We start from the raw sequence: 21,359 nt of genomic DNA, 5'->3' as shown, positions 1-21,359 counted from the left end.
TATGATTTTTCCTTAAAAGCCAGACACCTTCTGTAGGAGTATAGAGACTGCAATAAATAATATGTCTAAAAATGGGCATGTCTTATCTTCTGCTATGACTTAAGTATATGAGGAAGAGCCAACCTAATCGAGAGTTTAGCTGTTTGGGTTTTATTGATGCTATGATTAGCCTGAGAATACCATTGGTTTAAAATACCATCTGGCATAACCTTGTGCTTTGAGGGGAAGTTGGGTTGCAGGATGTTTTCTTTTTCAATACTCTTGCTCCACCCTAAGCTTTAGGCTTTAGCTCAGAGGCTATGCCTCAGAGAAGGTCTCTCTCCATGTTATTGAACCATGCCCGCACATTTGACACCTGTTTCTTGGTGCTTGCTAGTCTAATGGTGGGTTTGTTGAGGCATTCTTTGTTGTCCTAGGCCTGTGCTCTCCCATCTTGTCCCCACTCAATCTCATAAGCACCCATTGAGGTCTGCAGAGTGGATATGAGCTCTCCCTTCAGGGCTGTTTACAGGGATTTTATAGTCTTATCATAGCCTGCTTGTGACCTTAAGCAATCTGTTAACATTTTTAGCTATTGTGTTTCGTTACCCATAAACTTTGGGTAATCAAACACTTCTATTCATCTCAATAAGTATATCTCTATGTCGTTTTTCATGGCAACATATTACTCCTTAAATAGATGTATCATTAGTATAATGTTGCACCTTTAGATTGTTTCTGGTTTTCTAACACTATGCTTTAGTGAAAATGTGCATACAAGTATCTATATATGCATCAGTCAACAGTGTAATATTGGTATCCAAGATGATGTTATAAAACAACAAAATAATAGGTAACATCAAGTGCTTACTATCTTGTACCAGATGTTCTAAACTATAGATGCTACAGATCTTCACAATAATCCTAGAAGGTACATATTATTATTATTTCTATTTTAAAGATAAAGAATAATTTTGCCCAATGTTATCAGACTAGTAATTTTAGCTTTCTTTTTGATCATGTTTTCTAATAAAAACTTACATAACAGAAGAAAGAAGGAGAAAAGGATAATAAGTCTAAAAGTACACTCTGTTAAATGAGTTCCATACATCAAGGTTTGTGTGAGTCTGTGTCTGTAAGTGGCTAAAGTTTTACAACATTCAAGATAGGATAGCATATCGATATATTAAAATTGTTTATTTAACTACTTTGTAAGGCTTGGGGGCAGGCAAAGCTTTTATCCACTACCTTATGGCTCCTGTCATAGCATACTAAAGATTATTTCTATCAAGTATGTCAAAATGTTAAACATTAGAACTAAGAATTCTAAATTTTTACTCTAGTCATATTTATTTTTACATCCTAATGCTAAACACACTCTACACATATTATCTTCAACTGTATAATTTCCAGAGATAATTCATAACATAGACATAATAGTGTACATCATATATATATTCAATTTCAAAGAGTTGATATAATTCAGAAAAAGACTTTCAAACAACAACATTTCAAGAGATGGAAGGACTTTGAAATAAAATGTGCTATTATGGAAACCTAAAATTCATAGACTTTCCTCTTAGAATTACAAAGATTAAAGACACATGCACCAACTTTTAAATCTTTATAATGTTAATTGTTAATGCAATTGCTTAAGCAACCTAATTTTTAGCTCTGCTTTCAAATATGAAAATTTAAACTGTGAGCTAAATCTTTAGCTAGATGGCTAATTTCACACTGTCCTCCATACTAACTGGAAAAGATTAAATATCTACGGTTTATTTTTGAATCTTTCATAAAAGTCATAAAGACAGCTCACTTTCTAGAGAGTCTGAATAAAGAGCTCACTTCCTCAGTTTTTTCATTCTGGTGAGGAGTCCAAAATCACTAATAATTATTTATTTTATTAAAACTATTAATGACACCAGTGTCTGCCAGGACATTAACAGTGAACCTAGGCCCTCACTGCTGACTGTGTGGGCATTGCAACAGTATAATGTGACTGAAGATATACCACTTTACATGAAATTTAAACTCATCTCTTCATTATAGTTCAAAAAACATAGAATAGGCTTTTCAGAAACCTGAGGAATTTTAAAAAGCAGACTAAATGATTTACTCTTCAGAAAGAATGCTAAGATACTTAATAGGTAATTGTTGCATGAGATTTTTAATCCTTCTGATTCTGAGCGAAACCCTCTGAGTTTAAAAACAAAACACACATTCACTTACACAGAGAAAGTGAGCTATGTGAATACAGACCATAAGCATGACAGTTTTGGTTTATTCAGAAGCACAAGGACCTACTTGACTTGCCCAAAGCCACATAACTAGTGAGTGTGAAAGCCAGAGGCAGACTCATGACTCCCAGCTCCAATTTCAGTGTTTTCCACTGCACACAAAGCCACTCGTCTATCAATTGTCAACTAATCTGACTGATTCATAAAGGCACAACTATTATTATTTTCTATCTGAATTCCTGAATATAATTCAAATCTACCTTCTAGTTGTCAAACTTAGAACTAGTTCAGAAAACAACAACAATCATCACCCAGGTCTCAAAGGCCAAATTACTTTTTCTTCAGCTAGCATGCATGTACTTTTTTATTTAAAAAAAAAAAAAAATACTCTTTAAACTGTTTAATAAAATAAACAAAGTATTAGAAATGCTGTGAAGGCTAAAAAGAAATGATTTATACTTTTTCAAAAACATCTAAGAAAGCAGAGGGTCTGCCTAAGAGTACTCCCCTATTAAGAAATCATGTATTTTGGCCGGGTATAATGGCTCACACCCGTAATCCCAAGACTTTGAGAGGCCAGGGCAGAAGGATCACTTGAGCCCAGGAGTTTAAGACCAGCCTAGGCAACATAGGGAGACCCCCACAGCTACTAAAAATAAAAAAATAAAATAACCAGGTGTGGTGGCACATGCCCATAGTCTTAGCTACTTGGGAGTCTGAGGTGGAAGGATAGCTTCAGCCCAAGAGATCAAGACTGCAGTGAGCCAAGATCAAGCCACTGCACTGCACCCTGAGCAACAGAATAAGACCCTGACTCAAAGGAAAAAAAAAAAAGAAAGAAATCAAGTGTTTGGTTTGATGGGTACTGTAAGTGCTTAAATCTAAAATATGTTAAAATTCAAAAATAAAGTAAGTAGGTTTTGGTTTACAGCCAAAGCATTTTCTCATTTAAACTGACATACTATTATTAAGAAAATATCCTTATAACTATGCAATTTCTTGAACATGAAGGAATCATGGGTGGGTAGATAGTTAATTACTGTTTTCTAAAATATACCTGATTACCAAAAGACTGTGGCTAGTTTATGGGTAAGATTTCTTGTTAATAGAAAAAAAAAAAAAAAAAAGTAGTGCATTGAATAAGAACTGACTTAGATGTAATGGCAAAAAAGAACAAAATATTTGGCACAACTCTGAATGACTATTTGTAGCTTATTACATATTTGCATTAAATTTCTAGCCGTGAATAGCATTGCTTTTAGAGCAAAAACAAAAATTCAAATTTTAAAAACCTCGTTTCACTTTTTTTCAGTAATTTGATTTACCTACATGTTTTGTTGCCTTAAGAGCACGGGAGTACCCACTAGCTGTGTGACCCTGAATATATTAGCAGCTTCTTAGATTTCCCACCTGCAAAATGGGGTAACAGCTATCTCGTGGAATTGAGAGGATCAAACTAGGGTACATACAACACTTAGTCTACCCCATGACACGAATTCAGAAAATGGTAACCAACATTATAATAATATGGCAGACATACTTTCAAAAGGAGTAAGATGATGAGAATACTTGAAAGCTGGTGAGTACCTCAAAGCAGTTCTATCGTATTCACACAAAAATGACAAGGGCAGTCAAGAAAATTCACACAGACACTTAGCACCGAGAAATAATCCCCAATGTTTCTAGCAACCCCAGTCATCTCATAGTGAGATTCTTTTGGGTTGAGAGCCTAAGATATTTGTGGATTTCTAACAGAGAACAATATGCACTGCCTTCGCCATACCTACACGGGGTAGAAATGGGGATAAAACACTTCCTTAGTTTGTTTAAAAATGATTTCAGCTTCTCATGATTATTAGATCACAGTTCCTTTTATTGACTGATTGATCAAATACACACTTGTTCATGACAATTAAATTGAATCATTATTTCCTGAATGGGGGATGTTCTTTAAGACTTTAGAAACACCACTGAGCCTAGCCGAGCATGGCAGAACACGCTTATAATCACAGCTACTCAGTAGGATGAGAATCACTTGAGCCGAGGAGTTTGAGACAAGCCAGGGCAACATTGAGAGACCCACCATCCTAAGGAAAAAGGAAAAAGGAAAGGAAAGGAAAGGACTGGACCACTGAGTGTAAAATCTGGCACATGGAAAAGAAAATAATTGGGAACATCTTTAGAGCTGCCAAATGCTATGAAAATTAAATTATAAATGTGTACACATATGTGTAAGGGCATGTGTGTGAGCATGCATGAGAACACATAAGTGCATAACTTTATGAGTTTAAAATCAAAATCATAAATTAATTCTAAATGGATTTCTGTAGATTTTTTAGTAAATTTCAGTGTAATACACTGGATCATAGTAAATTTAAAGTTCAAATTTTAAAAAGGAAATTAAAACCAGATCCATGCAAAAGATGCAAAGTTTCCTACAGAGTATCCATGTTCGGTTGGCAAAGAAGTCACAAGTTAAATATGGGATAGATATCAAAATACACAAAATACCACTACATAATCCATGGAAAATCTGGATAAATGGTAAATTTCTTCATTTTGCTCACCTAATAAATCAAGATGCCCACAGACATCAAGATATTCTTAAAAGACTTTTTTCCCCTACTGGTTTAACAATTATGTTTTCTCCTTTAAGTTTATAATTCTCCATATTAGAAATCTCTATTAATGTAATACCTATACATCTACATATTACTTTAAACCTAAGCTTACCATTGTTAAACTGTTCAAACTAATTCCCACAAATTATTTTCTTTACAATTTGAGAGCAGCCCCAAATAGAGTTCTCCTTTATTACAAATGAAAAAAAAATCATGTATTCTAACATTACCCTCTATTCTGGAAAGTTGTGATTTAAAACAAAACTAATAGAAATCTTTCACCACCACCAAGCACAACATCAATTCTTTTTATTGCTGAAAGCATTCTTAGACTGGTTTCATCTAGTCAGATCTGGAAGGGTGAACTGCTGAGTTCAGTCTAAGAATTTTCCTTTAAAATAAGGAATAATACATCAATTTCTAAAATTCTGAGATCAGTAAAGAAGAAATAAGGGAGGAGGAAAGGAGAGAGATGGAGAGGAAAAAAAAGAAGGGAGGGACAGAGGGAGGGGGAGAAAAGAGGAAAGGGAAGGCCTCTATTATAAGGGAATGATATTCAGAAGAAACAAAAAAAGAAGAGACACAGAAGCAAGCTAGGGAGTCCCAGGGCATTTTTGGTTTTAAAAATATAATAAAATAAAATTACCCCCAAAAGATTTTTAAGTCATGTTGGAACAGAATAAAGAAAATGAGGTATGAAAAGTAAAGAAAAACAAAGATCAGAAAGTTGCAGTTTCAGACTTTTGACAAAACTGGACTCTACATTTTGAACTGCATGATATATTTATTGTTTCCACCTGATTCTTCCAAGATAATCAGAAACTTATATTTTACATTATTTAAAAACTAAATTTCTTCCTAATATCCTGGGATTCTTTCACAGTGAAGGAAGGAAAGAAGGAAATAAATTCCCAAAGGAGGGGAATAAATATGTGAGCACCTCAATATGTGTAAATCTTTTTTGGCTTATTGGAATAATTTCTGATATCTCTTTGTAATCCCAATATAATAAAAATAAAGATTATATCCCTAGTAAAATAAAGCCATGCAACTATACAAATTCATCTAATGAAGATAAAACTTTATGCTGTTTATTCCTACTGACAGTCTGTACTGGCTGGGCCAAAAAAGCCAAGTAGATTCTAAACAGAGGATTTTCCTAAATTAAAAATACACACATACACACACACATACAAACACACACACACGTATCTTTAACTATGTATATATATTTATGATCACATACTTGAAATCAGAAATTAGGCAATGCTTACCCCAGTGGTCAAATAATCGCTCTTTTACAGGTTAACAACATTAACCAAAATAGAATTACATACTAACATTTCATTGTAAATCAATTATAATTTTATTTTATGATTTAAATTAACTTCATAAACTTTTACTAAAGATCTTTTAAGTATCATTAGCAATCAAACATGTTATTTCCCCCTATCAAACAAGCAAAAATTTAGAAATAGAATTCAATACTGGCAAGGGCTGTTTTCAAAGCTGCGGTCGTCACTGAAGTAAAAGATCTTTGAAGACACAAGTTATGTCTCACTTATCTTTGTATGTACAAGTCAAAGACAGTGCCTAGTACAGTAGGTTCTCAAACTGGTTATCTGATTGAACAAATGAAAGAAAGACAATTTCATGTTATGTAACAAGAACCATAAAAATGTTCATCCCTTTGAATCAGTAATTCCACCTACAAGAAACTACCTTAATAAACCCGAAAGAATACTTAGATTAACAAGGATTTTCAATGAAGTTATAGTTTTAACTTGAAAAACTAAAAATAATCTAAACATCAAAAGTTAAGGAAATGAAAAATAAATTTCATTTATTTGATGCTGATGAAACAAGAAAATATTCATGGTAATATGTTAAGAAAAAAGTCAGACAAAATTTCTTGATCTCAACTATTCTTAAAATGTACTAAAAAAAGAATGGCAAATATACATAGTAGCTGCTAAATGTATATGGTAGCTGCTAAAAGTATTTTGCTATTTTTTCCATACTGGTATGTTTTTTTAAAAACAGAAAGCAATAGCGCTTCCTGTCATTTCTGTTGTTTTTCATTATTATTATTAATTTACATGGAGAGTTCTGGGCAGTACAACAAACTTACTCTTTTTGCAAAAAGTTAAACAATAAATCATCAGGAGATCTCTATTCATATCTGGGCTGACTCCTAGATTAATATGGACAAATCACAAATTTTGGAAATTACTTTTAAGTGTCAATGAAGTAAAAGTAGGGTCCAAAGACAAATAAAATACCCTTCTGGATTTTTCCTTCTTGTCTTCACATTTGACTTGCAGACTGTTTCCACTATTGCATCACTGATACTTGTTCACAATTTTAAAGACACTTATTAGAGTCTTCCGTGAATAGAAAAGCCTTAAAACAAGGAGATTTTCTAATCTACTAAACACTTTAGTGGAAGCCCAGATCATATTAACCTGAAACTTCCTGCCAATCTTATTATTCTACAATCATTCCAAAAGGTCTTAGTTGGAATGAATATACAGTCATCCCTTGAAATCCATGGACTATTGGTTTCAGGACCCCCTGCAGATACCAAAATCCACAGATGCTCACAAGCCTTGTTTAAAATAATGTAGTATTTGCATATAACCTATGTACCTCCTCCAGTATACTTTAAGTCATTTCTAGATAACTTGTAATACCTAATACAATGTAAATGCTATAGAAGTTGTTGTTATAATATATTGTTTAGGAAATAATGACAAGAAAAAAAGTCTGTACATATTCAGTACAGACACAACCATCTTTTATTCTTTTTTTGAATATTTTTTCTTTTTTGTCTGAGACAAGGTCTACTCTGTCACGCAGGCTTGAGTGCAGCAGCATGATCACAGTCTTGACCTCCTGGGCTGAAGCCATCCTTCCACCTCAGCCTCCCAAGTAGCTGGGACTACAGAGTAACCAGAACTACAGGTGTGTGCCACCATACCTAGCTAATTTTTTTGTACAGACAGGGTCTCACTATGTTGCCCAGGCTGGTCTCAAACAGGCTGGAAGTGTGCTGCATCATTAGAAAGCACAAAGATGGTACTATGGACTGAATTGTGTCCCTATTGTCAAATTAATACATTGAAGCCCTAACCTTCAATGTGACTATATTTGGAGACAGGGCCTTGAAGGAAATAGTTAATGTTAAGTAAGGTTATACGAATGGGGCACTAATCCAATAGGACTGGTGTGCTTATAAGAGAAAGAGACATGAGAGCAATCGATCTCTCTCTTCCCCTCTCTCTCCACATCCACTCCATATGAACACACAGGACAGGCCATGTGAGGCTACACTGAGCAGGTGGTAGTCTACAAGCCAGGAAGGGACATCTCAGTAGGAGCCAACCCTGCTGACACTTTGCTCTTGGATTTCTAGCATCAAGAACTGTGAGATCATAAATTTCTGTTGTTAAAGCCACCTGGTAATAATTTGTGATGACTACCCAAGCAGACTAATACAGACAGGAAAGACCTAGGTACTTTGTAAGAACTGACAAAAAATCAGTGGGCTGGAATACAAACAGCAGTAGAGATAATAATACACCGAAGACTCTTAAGCCCATAGATGGGAGATGAATCTTTTTTTTTTTTTTTTTTTTTTAGACAGAGTCTCACTTTTGTCACCCAGCCTGAGTGCAGTGATGGAATCTCAGCTCACTGCAACCTCCACCTCCCAAGTTCAAGCAATTCTCCTGCCTGGCCCTCCTGAGTAGCTGGGATTACAGGCACATGCCACACGTCTGGCTGATTTTTGTGTTTTCACTAGAGATGGGGTTTCACCATGTCGGCCAGGTTGGTCTCAAGCTCCTGACTTCAGGTTATCTGCCCACCTCACCCTCCAAAAGTGCTCGGATTATAGGCGTGAGCCACCAAGCCCAGCCAGGAGATGAATCTTAGATGAGATGATCAGAAAAATATATGGTGCAGGTTTTTGTTCCCTCAGTGATTGGGAGACACTAACATACAGCAACTAGAGGTCACTATATTACACCCTGGAGTGCACAGAACAGTCCAACACAAAAAAGAACTGAACCCTTCCAAAATGTTAACACTGACTTATTTGGAAACCACTGCTAATGGGTAAGTTTCATTTACCCAGGGGACTATAGAAAACTAAGGTTTGCCCCCCCCCCCTGCTTTTTTTTTATTATTATTTCTTACACTACCAAGGACAGTTCTGGGCTAATTCTGGTTAATTAATAGACATGTGTTATACTGTGTGTAACAGTATTGGATAATTTGGAACATACACAAATGAATCAGATGCCAATCCTAGGCCTAAGAGCCCCAGAAAAGGAGATATGATACCATACTTCATCAAACTGAGGCTCCATTGGTTACATGACACACCATTTTAAGAACCACTAAGTTGGGAATAACGCCAAGTAAACTGTGCTATCAATTGTAAGATACATCTTAACTTCAGAGTTTTTAAAATGTGAAAAAATGCACATCTTAAAAAATGAAAGAGAATATGAAATAGTTAAAATGCAAATAGTTGGAGTAGTCATATAAAAAGTTCATATAAAGGATAAAATATATGCAGGTCTGATCATCTGGAACGGCTTCAGGTTGAAGATCATATTAAGCTGAGTCTTGAAGAATGGATAAAAGTAGGAAGTGGAAGAGACTGAGGGACAGAATATTTTATTTTCAGAGAGTACTCCAAAAAGAACAGCAATAATAAAATAAGGAAGTAAGGGCTGGCTAAAAAGAAATACTTAAAGTTAGAAAGACAAGTTAAAATAGAAAAAAAGAAAAAGACAGACACACAAGGGTTAGGAAAACCTTGAATGCAACTAGGTTAAACAGCCTGAAATTGATTGCATAGCTTGAGGAATCATTCGCAAAAACTTTTTTAGCTCCTACACATTTTAGGGTTATAACATACATCGAAAATATGGTTCATTCTAGTACTGATTCTAAACTGTGGGAGATGGGAAAGGAGCAGAAAAGATTAATTCTGAGGGGAGTACACAGCAGTGTACTCCAGAAAATCCTAACTTCTATCTCCACCTTGAGAATTACTGCTCTACGCATTAGGAAACCTCTAGAAAAATTTTAGCAGCCACCTGATTCAGGTACATTTCAGAAAAGGGAACACAGAAGAATTGTGTAAAAATGGATGAGAAATGGAATAAAGACTGAGAATCTGCATAATAAGCAGATCTTCTAAACCAGAAGTTAATGAATTTGTATTAGATTAGTTACAGCGGAAAAATGTACGGTGGAACTATTGTAAGAAACAGAAACAATAAAGGGAATCAAAAGTTTAAGATACAGATAATAAGCTCAAACAAAGAAAAATGCTTTCTAAAATACGTGGGTCATTCAGATGACATCTAACAGGCATCCAAGACTGGAAGGAATGAAGTAGCTTAGGTCTGAAAAAACAGGCATGAAAATCATTCAAAAAGAAGTGTAAATGTAAATCCATAGTTTGGATGAAGCTCCAAAAAGTGGGCAAGAAAAGTATGGCAAAATTAAGTATTTTTTGTAGTGAATATCTGTTAAAGCACTTAATTGCTTTATTACAAGTAACTGTCTTCATATCTTACAATAAACTTATGCTGATCCTCATCATCACTAATTTTAACACGATAAATCTGCAAACAAAAAAAGCAAAGCATAATGAAGATTATGAATATGTTCAGGATCACATAAAGCAATATAAAACAGCATTTCATTAATTTCCAATCTGCTGTTAAAAACATTTCAACAGGGCTCTTCTGTGTTTGTGTATGGATAAACTTGGTGAAAAACAATAATCTACACCGTTGAAAGCAGCACCTAAGAGCAACCTATATATAGAGAGAGACAGGGTCTTGCTCTGTCCCCCATGCTGGAGTGCAATGGTGCAATCATAGCTCACTATAACCTCAAACTCCTAAGCTCAAGTAATCCTCCCATCTCGGCCTCCCTAGTAGCTAGTGCTACAGGTGCGTGCAGCACCACACCTGGCTAATTTTTATTACTTTCTGTAGAGACAGAGTCTTGCTTTGTTGCCCAGCCTGGTCTCAAACTCCTGGCCTCAAATGATCCTCGTGCTCTAACTTCCCAAAGGACTGGGATTACACAGGTGTAAGCCAGCATGCTCAGCCAAAATCCATGATTTTTAAATCAAGTATTTTTTTCAAGTTTTTTTTTTTTTTTTAAGTATAAAGGCAATGTCATCTTTTACATGAAAAACTGTGGTTTCAAGTCACATATGGGATAAGAAAGAAGAAAACCTCTAATTCTCTGGTATTAACCCTTAAATGTGCTATAAACATACCAAACAGCTTTAGTTAAATTCTTTTTGACTAAAATACCTTCTGATAAACTTCCTCTTAGAGTGATACAGTCAGGGCTTGAGGGAAGGAAAGAAAGGAAAGATGCAAGGAAAATGAAACCAACAAATGAAAAAAGAGGGAGAAGGAAAGGAAAAGCCACCCAGCTGAACTGGCTAACAGGGTAAAGATGGTAAAGATCATTATGTGACCCTAGAACAAATTTACTGAGCAAAGAAAATGATATGGCTTTCTGCTGGAAGCAGGACATGAGAAAGGCACAGGCTCTCTAACTGTACAATAGTGCAGGTATTTTTCCCAACATACTTGGAAATCAAAGGAATCTCATAGGGAAAACAAGCCACTGAGTAGCCACACAAACAGCACACTACCTACAATCTGTCTAAATGATTAGATGAACTGAAACAGCAGACAGCAGCATCTTAACAGCTTGTCAAAACATGTTCTTTTGCTGCTTTATGACTGCTTTTGCTTAAGCAAATTCTCTTTCAAAGGAAAAAACAAAAGGTCAGGTAACTTTCTAAAACTTTATGTCCTACAATAACATTATCGTTAAATTTACACATAGCAAGAAAAATTTTGAAAAAATGTGAAATACCTCAGTCTGACCTTCATGGGCACTGGTCTCATGAGTAACTCGGATGGCCTGTAAGAAAAATAAAGGTATTCATTGGAAAAAATGACCATACTCAACTTTTTAAATGAAAGCAACAACAAAGCTAAAATTTAACATCTAAAGTCTTCTACAGAAACAACAAATTGAAGGAAATTTAAGAACAGCTTATGATATCTGGGTAATCAAATGAATTGCTATACTGTGTATATATTTGCTATACTATATACCCGCAAATCTCTAAAGATTTAGGAAACTGAATATCTGATTATTTGTAATTTCCAGGCTGTAAGTAGGGGCCATTTAACTTATTCAGTTGTTAGAACTAACACTTAACACTTTATTCAATTAAGACTAGAATAAAGTAAGCATTTCACAGATAGAGACTAAAGAAGCTTATCTCATCTGTTTCTCCCGGTTCCATGCTCCTCTGCAGCTCTGCCTGTATTTATGCTTAATCATGCAGTTTCAGTCAGCAATTTAGAAATGTGGAGCACAACTCATGCATTTATCAGAAGCTACAGAATTTAGTTTCCTGAACTAAAAAATAAACCACTCTGACAGTACCCACTATTTGCAAAGATGCAGAGAAATGTAATTTAATAGTAAATTACAGGTGAAAGTACAACCTTTATGAATAGCAACTGGCAATAAACACACATCCAAGCCTTAAAAACATGCAAACTATTTTATACAGCAATTTCTCTTCTAGTAATTTATATATTTACATATAATTGTACATAATTTTATATAATTAAGGACATTTACAAAGATGTACTTTGCAATATTTATTAAAATAGTGAAAAACTATTAAATTTCTAACACCTAGTTTATTGGTGAAATACAATATTATATAATGGAAAGCTATGCAGCCATTAAATAATATCAAATATATACTTACTGGTATGTAATACGTTTGTGATAAGTGAAAAAAGCAAGTTATAAAACAGTATTACAGTGTGATCAAATTTTTGTTTCAAAAACTGTGTATATACATAGACACTCCCTATAAAAATATTAATGTTTATCTACCTCTCGTTAGTAAGATTACTGATTTTCATGTTGTTTATTTTTATGTATAATAAAAATGTCTTATGAAGTCTCCGGTTTTTTTTTTAAAGGAAAAAAACAATTTAAAAACAGGAATGCTTAATAACATAATCAAACCAATTAATTTATCAGGCACAAACTTTACTTAAGGTATTGTTCTAGCCAAATAATTTGTAGACTATACACCTAATTTCAAAGAACTTATAATCTATTGAATAATGTTATTAAAAGGTAAAAAGATTTCAAAAGAAAAATTGATTCTAAAAGTAATAAATTTTAAAAACAATTTCAGAACAGTTATATGAAGTGGTACAATCATTACCAACTGCATTAAATATAACCTATATTACATATAAAACCTAGTTTATGTGGCCTGGTTATTACGCTGATAAAATAGCTACAGTATAGTCCAACGTCTACCTTTAAACCTTTGCATTTTCCTTTCATTTTCAGCCTTGTTCCAAATTCCCAACGAAAGATACATAGGGTACTGCCAGACATATATTTATTTTATGGAGGGAATGGTAAGGAATAGTCAGTCATAAAGTATTTTATTAATTTGTGAATCAGGGCCAGCCATGGCAGTTCACGTCTGTAATTCCGGCACTCTGGGAGGCTGAGGTGGAGGGATTGCTTGAGGCCAGGAGTTTGAGACCAGCCTGGCCAACATGGCAAAACCTCGTCTCTACTAAAAATACAAAAATTAGCCAGGCATAGTGGCACGCACCTGAAATCCTAGCTACTTGGGAGGCTGAAGCACAATTGCTTGAACTTGGAGGCAGAGGTTGCAGTGAGCAGAGAGAGCACCACTGCACTCCAGGCTGGGCAGCAGAGCGAGACTCCATGTCAAAAAAAAATTTATCAATCAAACTGCTTTTATCCATTCAGTCAGCTCTGAACATAGAAAAGAAGTGGCAATTTATCGGCATTTATGGATGCTTCAGATGAAGTTATCTAAAAAGTACAAAAGGCTTTAATTAACGGATACAATAAAATCTGTAACTGCTCAAAACTATGGTTTCAAGACAAAACCCCAAATACATCTACAATCCCACAAAACTTTGCCCACATATGAGATCAAAACAGAAAGAAGGTACCGACGTCATAGTTCTCCAGGTATCTGGCTCGTTCCTCAGGGCTCATTGACACAGATTCCTCTAGGAACTTTTTCAAGGTTGATCCAGATTCTGAAAATAGGAAAGAAGATAAAATTAAAAAGGCTTGATACAGCAGAGAGACCAATAAATGAAAATACTAGAAGTATGTTACTATTTTTCACGTAAAATCCTTTCACTGGTAAGTTAGAAATATAAGAATCTTGTTATAAATGATAAGCCTCACATTATTAATATTTGTCCATTTGTTTAACCTCTATTAGTCAACAATATAAAAGAATAAGAAGGATTAATATTTCTTCTAACAGTATATACATTACCATCATAAAATAAGGGGGAAATGCTTTATTTTACAGTTTGAAAGAAAGAATTAGAGCACCACCTACTGCTCAATGAAATCAATTTATATCTTAAGGGGGGAAAAAATGCAGTATGAAAAATCATTTACCAAAGTGCATCTTGTCTTTATTGTTTGCAATAGCATGAATTAGTCCAATTGTTCCACAGGCATTGCTGATTGTTTGCTTCATGAAATATACTGATGGTGTAACATCTTGTCCCTGAGATTTTATTTTTTCTTCCTCTTCTGTTCTGAATACTTCATACTATTAAAAAAAAGTCAATAGTGTACATGTGGAAAATAACATGTTAAAAACCTCAGTCTGTAAAAGAAAAACTGCAAGTGATAAAAATTATTTTTATAAAAGAAAGAGTTTAAAATATAATTTATCACCTACCAAAGTAACAAAAGACTGAAAACTGAATAGCAGTAGCCAGCGATGGCGAAGGTATGAACAAAAAGGCATTCTCCTCTGCCATTATTAAAAGCGTACATTTGTACAATCCCATTAGAGGGCATATGATAATATGAACATTTTAAATGATCATACACTCCAATAAGCAATTTCCTTTATAGATTAGTCTAAAACATAATCTCTAAAATGATATATATACTTCTAAGAGCAGAAAACTGGAAAAATTATAAATAACCATCAATGGAGATTTGGTTAACATGTATTATAGCATATTGTAATAAATACTATAAAGCACTGTAGATTTACATATTCTGATTTAGAACTTGTCCCTGACTAAACGTGGTTATAGGTCAGTATGTATTAACAACAATTCCAATTTATGTTTTTAAAATACGTATATACACATTAGAAAGTCTGAAAGGATATGCAGAAACTTAATAGAGGTTATCTTTCGGACAAGAGATTACTAGAGAACTTTTACTTGCTAATTTTTACATTTGTACATTTCTATATGGTTTATCATTGGCAAAAATATTTTTCCTTTTGGAAAATCATACCATATTAATAAAATTCACATTATATAATCCATAACAGACATTAACCATTATCTATAATAACTGGTTATAAAAGCAATGGGGTATAATAATAAGCATCACAAATGTGGGCTCTACAGCTGACTGCCTGGGCCCACAAACTGGCTCGAATGTTATTAGCTGTGTGACTTTAGCACATTACTTAATGTCTCTGTATTTTAGTTTCCTAATAGTAAGAAAGAGTTAAAAATGGCAAAAAAGTTCAAAAAATGGGTGAGGCAGGGAGGAGAAAGATGATAATATCGTTTGGCTTAGAGTTTTCCCATAACGTTCTGTTTCCAATAGAGTAGGGTCAGCAAACGACAACCTGCAGGCCAAATCTGGCCCACTGCCTCTTTTCATAAGTAAAATTTCATTAATGTATTGTCTACGGCTGTTTACAAGGCAAAGTCAAATAACTGCAACAGAGGTTTGAAAGCCTGCAAAGCTGAAAATATTTACTATCTGTCCCTTTACAGAAACATTTTCCTGATCCCCTGCAATAAAAGAAACAAATGATGTCTATAGAAAACCTACAATTAGTTAAGAAACTGCTTCTTTAAGCAGTTTAAACTCTCTTGCCTAAAGAGAAAAAAATAATAAACTGCTTCTAATAACAAATGTATCTATGCTCAAAATATGAATTTTATTGTGCTTATAAATTAAATTTTAAGTAACATTTTTCAGAATAAATGGACACTATTCGTGTAAGTTCGACTGATAAAAACTGGAAAGGTTCAGTATATTAAGGTCTTAGGCTGAAAGTTTACAGTTCTATAGTTCAGTCTGTTGTTAATGTTCCTGTCAACAAAGCAAAATAAGATTTGATGATTTCAAGATTTAATGTGTAGGAAAAATTCCTAAAATGATTCAAAGCAAGTAAAGAAAAAAAGAAATTATGGTAGACCAAAGTAAGGCCAAGAGACGTAAATATCAGAGAGAAATAAATCTGTAGCCCCTTTGCCTATGATTTACTGGCTGGACCGCACTATCACAAGGAACACATTCAAAATACTATCATTGGCTGAGTGAGGTAGCTCACACCCATAATCTCAGCACTTTGGGAGGCTGAGGCAGGTGGATCATCTGAGGTCAGGCATTTAAGACCAGCCAGGCTAACATGGTGAAACTCTGTTTCTACTAAAAATACATAAATTAGCTGGGAATGGTGGCACATGCCTGTAATCCCAGCTACTCCAGGGGCTGAGCCATGAGAATCACTTGAACCATGGAGGCAAAAGTTGCAGTGAGCTGAAATTGCACCACTGCACTCCAGTCTGGGCAACAGAGCAAGACTGTGTCTCAGACAACAACAACAAAGAACATTACCACTGATGGCAATTATCAAAAAGAGATAATAAATGCTGGCAAGGGTGTGGAGAAAAGGGAACCCAAGTGCACTGTTGGTGGAAATGCAAATTGGTACAGTCATTATGAAAAACAGTATGGAGATTTCTAAAGAAATTAACAATAGACTACCATATGACCAAACAATTCATAGCCAAAGAAGACGAATCACTTTGTAAAGGAGATGAATCTCTACCTTGTGAAAATAACTGCACTTCCATGTTCACTGCAGCATTACTCACAATAGTCAAGATATGGAAAAAACCAAATGTCCACAGATGGCTAAATGGATAAAAACATGGTATAGTCTACAGCCATAATACCCTGAATGTGCCCGATCCCATCTGATCTCAGAAGTTAAGCAGGGTCGGATCTGGTTAGAACTTGGTTAGGAGAAAAAGTGGCATAGATATAGACACACACACACACACACACACACACACACACACACACACACACACACACTCTCTCTCTCTCTCTCTCTCTCTCTCTCTCTCTCTCTCTCTCTCAATATTATTCAGCCTTAAAAAAAGGAGATCCTAACATCTACTACATGGATAAACCTGAAGGACATTATGATAAGTGAAACAACTCAGACACAGAAAGAAAAATATTGCATAGTATCACTGATACATGGAATTTTTTTTTAAAGCTCAAATACACAGACACAGAGAATGAAACAGTGGTTAGCAGAGAGGTGATGAGATGTAGGTCAAAGGACACATAATAGCAGATATGTAAGATAAGAAGGTAACAAGTCTAGAAATTATGTACAACATGAAGACTAAAGTTAATAAAACTATATTGCATTAGAGATTTTTGTTAAATAAGTAGATTTTAACTGCTCTTATCACAAAAAGAGGAACTATGTGATGATAGATGTCAGTCTGCTTCAGTATTGTAACGATTTTACTATGTATATGAATCCTGTATCATGTTGTACACTTCAAGTACACACAATAACATTTATTTTTAAAAACCCACCATGATGGACTTTAAAGGGTAATGAGTCACACCCATAATCCAGACACTTTTGAAAGCCAAGGCAGGGGATCATTCAAGGTCAGAAGTTGGAGACCAGCCTGACCAACACAGTGAAACCCCGCCTGACCAACATGGTAAAACCCCGTCTCTACTAAAAATAAAAAAAAAATTAGCCAGGTATGGTGGCACATGCCTGTAATCCTAACTACTCCAGAGGCTGAGGCAGGAGAATCACTTGAACCTGGGAGCTGGGGACTGCAGTGAGCCGAGATGGCGCCACTGCAGTCTAGCCTGGGCAACAGAGTAAGACTCTGTCTCAAAAAATAAGTACATACATACAGGATAATAAGGTGCCTATGACAGTTCCTTTGCTGTTAGTATGCTTAAGTCATTCACAACTACATATTCAATTTTTAAATTAGAAATTCAAAGACAAACACTTTGTAGATCCTAAAGAATGCACTAGCTATCCTCTTAATAATTTTGCCATATACCACCTATAAGCTGGAATAGGGATCTACCAAACTGTAACAGATATCTAAAAGTGGTACATGCTATTGGTATTCTCTACTTACATGTTATTATAAATAGTTACATTAAGTATTTATACTTACTTATATATTTACTTACATAAATTTTCTACTTACGTAAGTACAAACTTACAAAAATACTTTAGAACTGTGTTCATCCTTTCAACAGGGACAAGTTTTTTAGCTCTGATAATCTACTAAATTAAATCCTATTCATAAGGATAATATGCTTTTTTAATACTGATGACTCACTAGATGGAAGCTATCAAATCTAATTTCTTTTTCACAAAAAAAAAGTCATAAAAATCAATGGTTTGGAAATTTCCAATTCAGACAAAAAACTCCCATCAGCTAAGAAATCCTAAGGGTTAAGCAACTAATTTTTTTTTTAGATTCTTCACTGTTCATCACAACAGGGGTCCTGGGATAGTTATCTGTTGGCTTATTTTTGTAATCAATAAAAGGCAAAAATAACATTGGATTAAAAGAGAGTAAACTCAAGTTTTTGTCTTAACTCCTACAAATATCAATAATCATAACCTTACCATTGTGAGGGGGTTTGGTCTAATACTAGACAATCACTAAGAAATTCCTAACTCCAAATTTAGCAAAGACAGAGAAATATACTTCTTTTATTAAATAATTTGTTTTGTAGAACACTTAAGTAGAAAAGAGAAAAACTTCAATGTTATTTAATTTATCTTGAATTGAGGCTAATTTGTTATGGCATAAAGAAAATGATCCAGGAATTTCCAGGAGTAAGCAAGGTCTAAATCTTAAAACCTGTGGGATTTGGTTCCAGTTAGTCCTGAAGAAGATGACCTGAACACAAATCTGCCAAATCATCAACATATTTCTCTCACATCTTCCCAAACACTTACTTCTTCATTTTTCATAACTACTAAAATCATCCTACTGTTTCTAATTTTAAAAATAAAAATAAGAATGATATAGCCTCAAAATCTGTTATAAAATGCACTTAAAGGTTCTGGCTCCACTACACATATATGTGTGTGTGTGTGTGTGTGTATATGTATACATACACATACATATATACATATATATACCTACACACAGAAACATACACACACATCATTCTAGAAGAAAAGACTAAAATATGGAGACTTGAATTTAAATACAGAGCTCAAAGAATAGCTATTTCTAATTCCCAACACACCCTAAATCTGCCAGTTAAATGTATTTAAGGTTAGTGATTCCCACTCAAATCAAGTTTATTTTGAAAATAATGTAACCCACATTATCAATTTCCCCTACCAACTTAAAATAGGCAAAGGATATTCCTTTTTTATATATACAGAAAAAATTTTATTTAAGTTTATTCTAGTACCCAAAATCTCTAAAATATGTAAGTCAAAATGTGATTACATGTGACATCAAAACACAGCTGAGGCAAACTAACCGAATTTTTATAAAAGAAGAAAACTACCCAAGCTTAAAGCACTAACCTAGGACTTTACCGTCATCAAAATCTAAGTATCGTCTCTTTAATAAAAACATTTTTAAGATTTCTTCACTGCCTAGATTGCCTAGTTTTATGCAAGAAAGGGATCATTTACTCTTGAAGATTGTATTTAACAAAAATTTTGTAAATTAAAAAAAAGAAAGAGATTGGGCTGGGCACAGAGGCTCATGCCTATAAGCCTAGCACTTTGGGAGAAGATGTGGGAGGATCACTTTAGCCCATGAGTTGGGAGACCAGCCTGGGCAACATAGTGAGACCCTGTCTCTACAAAATAAAATAAAAGCATTAGCTACGTGTCGTGGAACATGCCTGTAGTCCCAGCTACTCAAGAGGCTAAGGTGAGAAGACTGCTTGAGCCTGGGAGGTTGAGGCTGCAGTGAGCCCCGATCACACATCTGCACTCTAGCCTAGGCAACAGAGTGAGAACCTGCCTCAAAATGTAAGATAAAATAAAACAAAAATTGTATTTACCAGAAACTTTCTATTTTACTTAACAATTACCTTTTCTGTAATAGGAAAGAGAAGTAATACTGCACAGACTGGTCTTGGTACCATGCTAAGGAGTTCAGGATCCATTCCATATACGTCGACGAATTGCCAGTTAGGATGCAGACCTAATTGTTTGAGAAACTGGTAAAAGAAAGAAAGAAAAAAAATAGTGGAACATTAGTTGGTAAAAGAAAACTAGTATACTATATATAGTGTTAAAAGGGAAATGATCAGCAAATAGATACTGTGTATCTAATACATATAAGGGGATAAAATACAAATGCAACTGATATTCAGTAGGAATGCAGTAAAGCAGCATATATCAAAACATCACAATGTATACCATAAATATGTGCAATTTTTGTCAATTATACTTTAATAAAACTAGGGAGAAAAGAATGTAGTAAAGCAGATTTTCTATGAATAGGGTGAGAAAAGATAGCAATTTATTTATTTAGTTAGTTTTTTGAGATGGAGTCTTGCTCTTTCGCCAGTCTGGAGTGCAGTGGCACAATCTCAGCTCATTGCAACCTCGGTCTCCCGGATTCAAGTGATTCTCCTGCCTCAGCCTCCTGAGTAGCTGGGACTACAGGCGCACGCCACCATGTCTGGCTAATTTTTTGTATTTTCGTAGAGATGAGGTTTCACCACGGCCAGGATGGTCTAGATCTCCTGACCTCATGATCTGCCCGCCTTGGCCTCCCAAAGTGCTAGCATTACAGGCGTGAGCCACCGCGCCTGGCCAATAGCAATTTATTTATAGCACATAACAAACATTTAAAATTCATAACATGAAAAACAACCTCTTTTTTCAAACTCCATTTCTTTGGAACTAAATTTAATAAGCCTGGACTTCATCAAATATATACAACTTGGCTTGGTTGATATCTTAAACTCATTTCCAGCACTTGGTTTTTAAGGAGAGGCATTTACATTATAGTAAATAAATATTTTATCAGGAAATCAGCATAGTTTATCCTATTTACCAAAAATGATGTCTGAGGTTTAAAGATCAATTGACAGCTGTGAATTGTATCAATGACCAAAGAGAAATATAAGCCAAAAACGCATCTAATGCAATGTATGGACAACAGAAAATGCTTGATATAGGAAGTAAACTGCTGGCTTCCTGACCTCTACTACATAATGAAACCTACTTAACTTCATTGCCTCTCTTATATCTGGTAAAATAACTATAACAAAAGATTAGTACTTTTTTTTTTTTTTTTTTACAATTCCTAAGATGTCACAG

At 34.6% G+C, this 21,359-nt stretch overlaps 1 protein-coding gene across 4 annotated transcripts in view; it reads right to left on the bottom strand.

The window, feature by feature from the left end:
- UCHL3 (ubiquitin C-terminal hydrolase L3) overlaps nucleotides 1-21,359 on the bottom strand; it is a 61,721-nt gene that overhangs the window by 29,589 nt on the left and 10,773 nt on the right. For all 4 annotated transcript variants that reach the window (XM_032277398.1, XM_032277399.1, XM_032277397.1 and 1 more), the window contains exons 3-6: nucleotides 20,120-20,248; nucleotides 14,396-14,552; nucleotides 13,934-14,019; nucleotides 11,768-11,815 (exon numbers count right to left, since the gene is read on the bottom strand). In XM_032277398.1, the coding sequence (XP_032133289.1) occupies nucleotides 11,768-11,815; nucleotides 13,934-14,019; nucleotides 14,396-14,552; nucleotides 20,120-20,248 (420 nt within the window). The remainder of the gene's footprint in view (nucleotides 1-11,767; nucleotides 11,816-13,933; nucleotides 14,020-14,395; nucleotides 14,553-20,119; nucleotides 20,249-21,359) is intronic.

The sequence above is a fragment of the Sapajus apella genome, unplaced genomic scaffold (genome assembly GCF_009761245.1).
Source record: "Sapajus apella isolate SASKATOON/1434 unplaced genomic scaffold, GSC_monkey_1.0 scaffold9, whole genome shotgun sequence".
NCBI classification, from domain to species: domain Eukaryota; kingdom Metazoa; phylum Chordata; class Mammalia; order Primates; family Cebidae; genus Sapajus; species Sapajus apella.
This window is presented reverse-complemented; position numbering and strand designations above follow the sequence as displayed.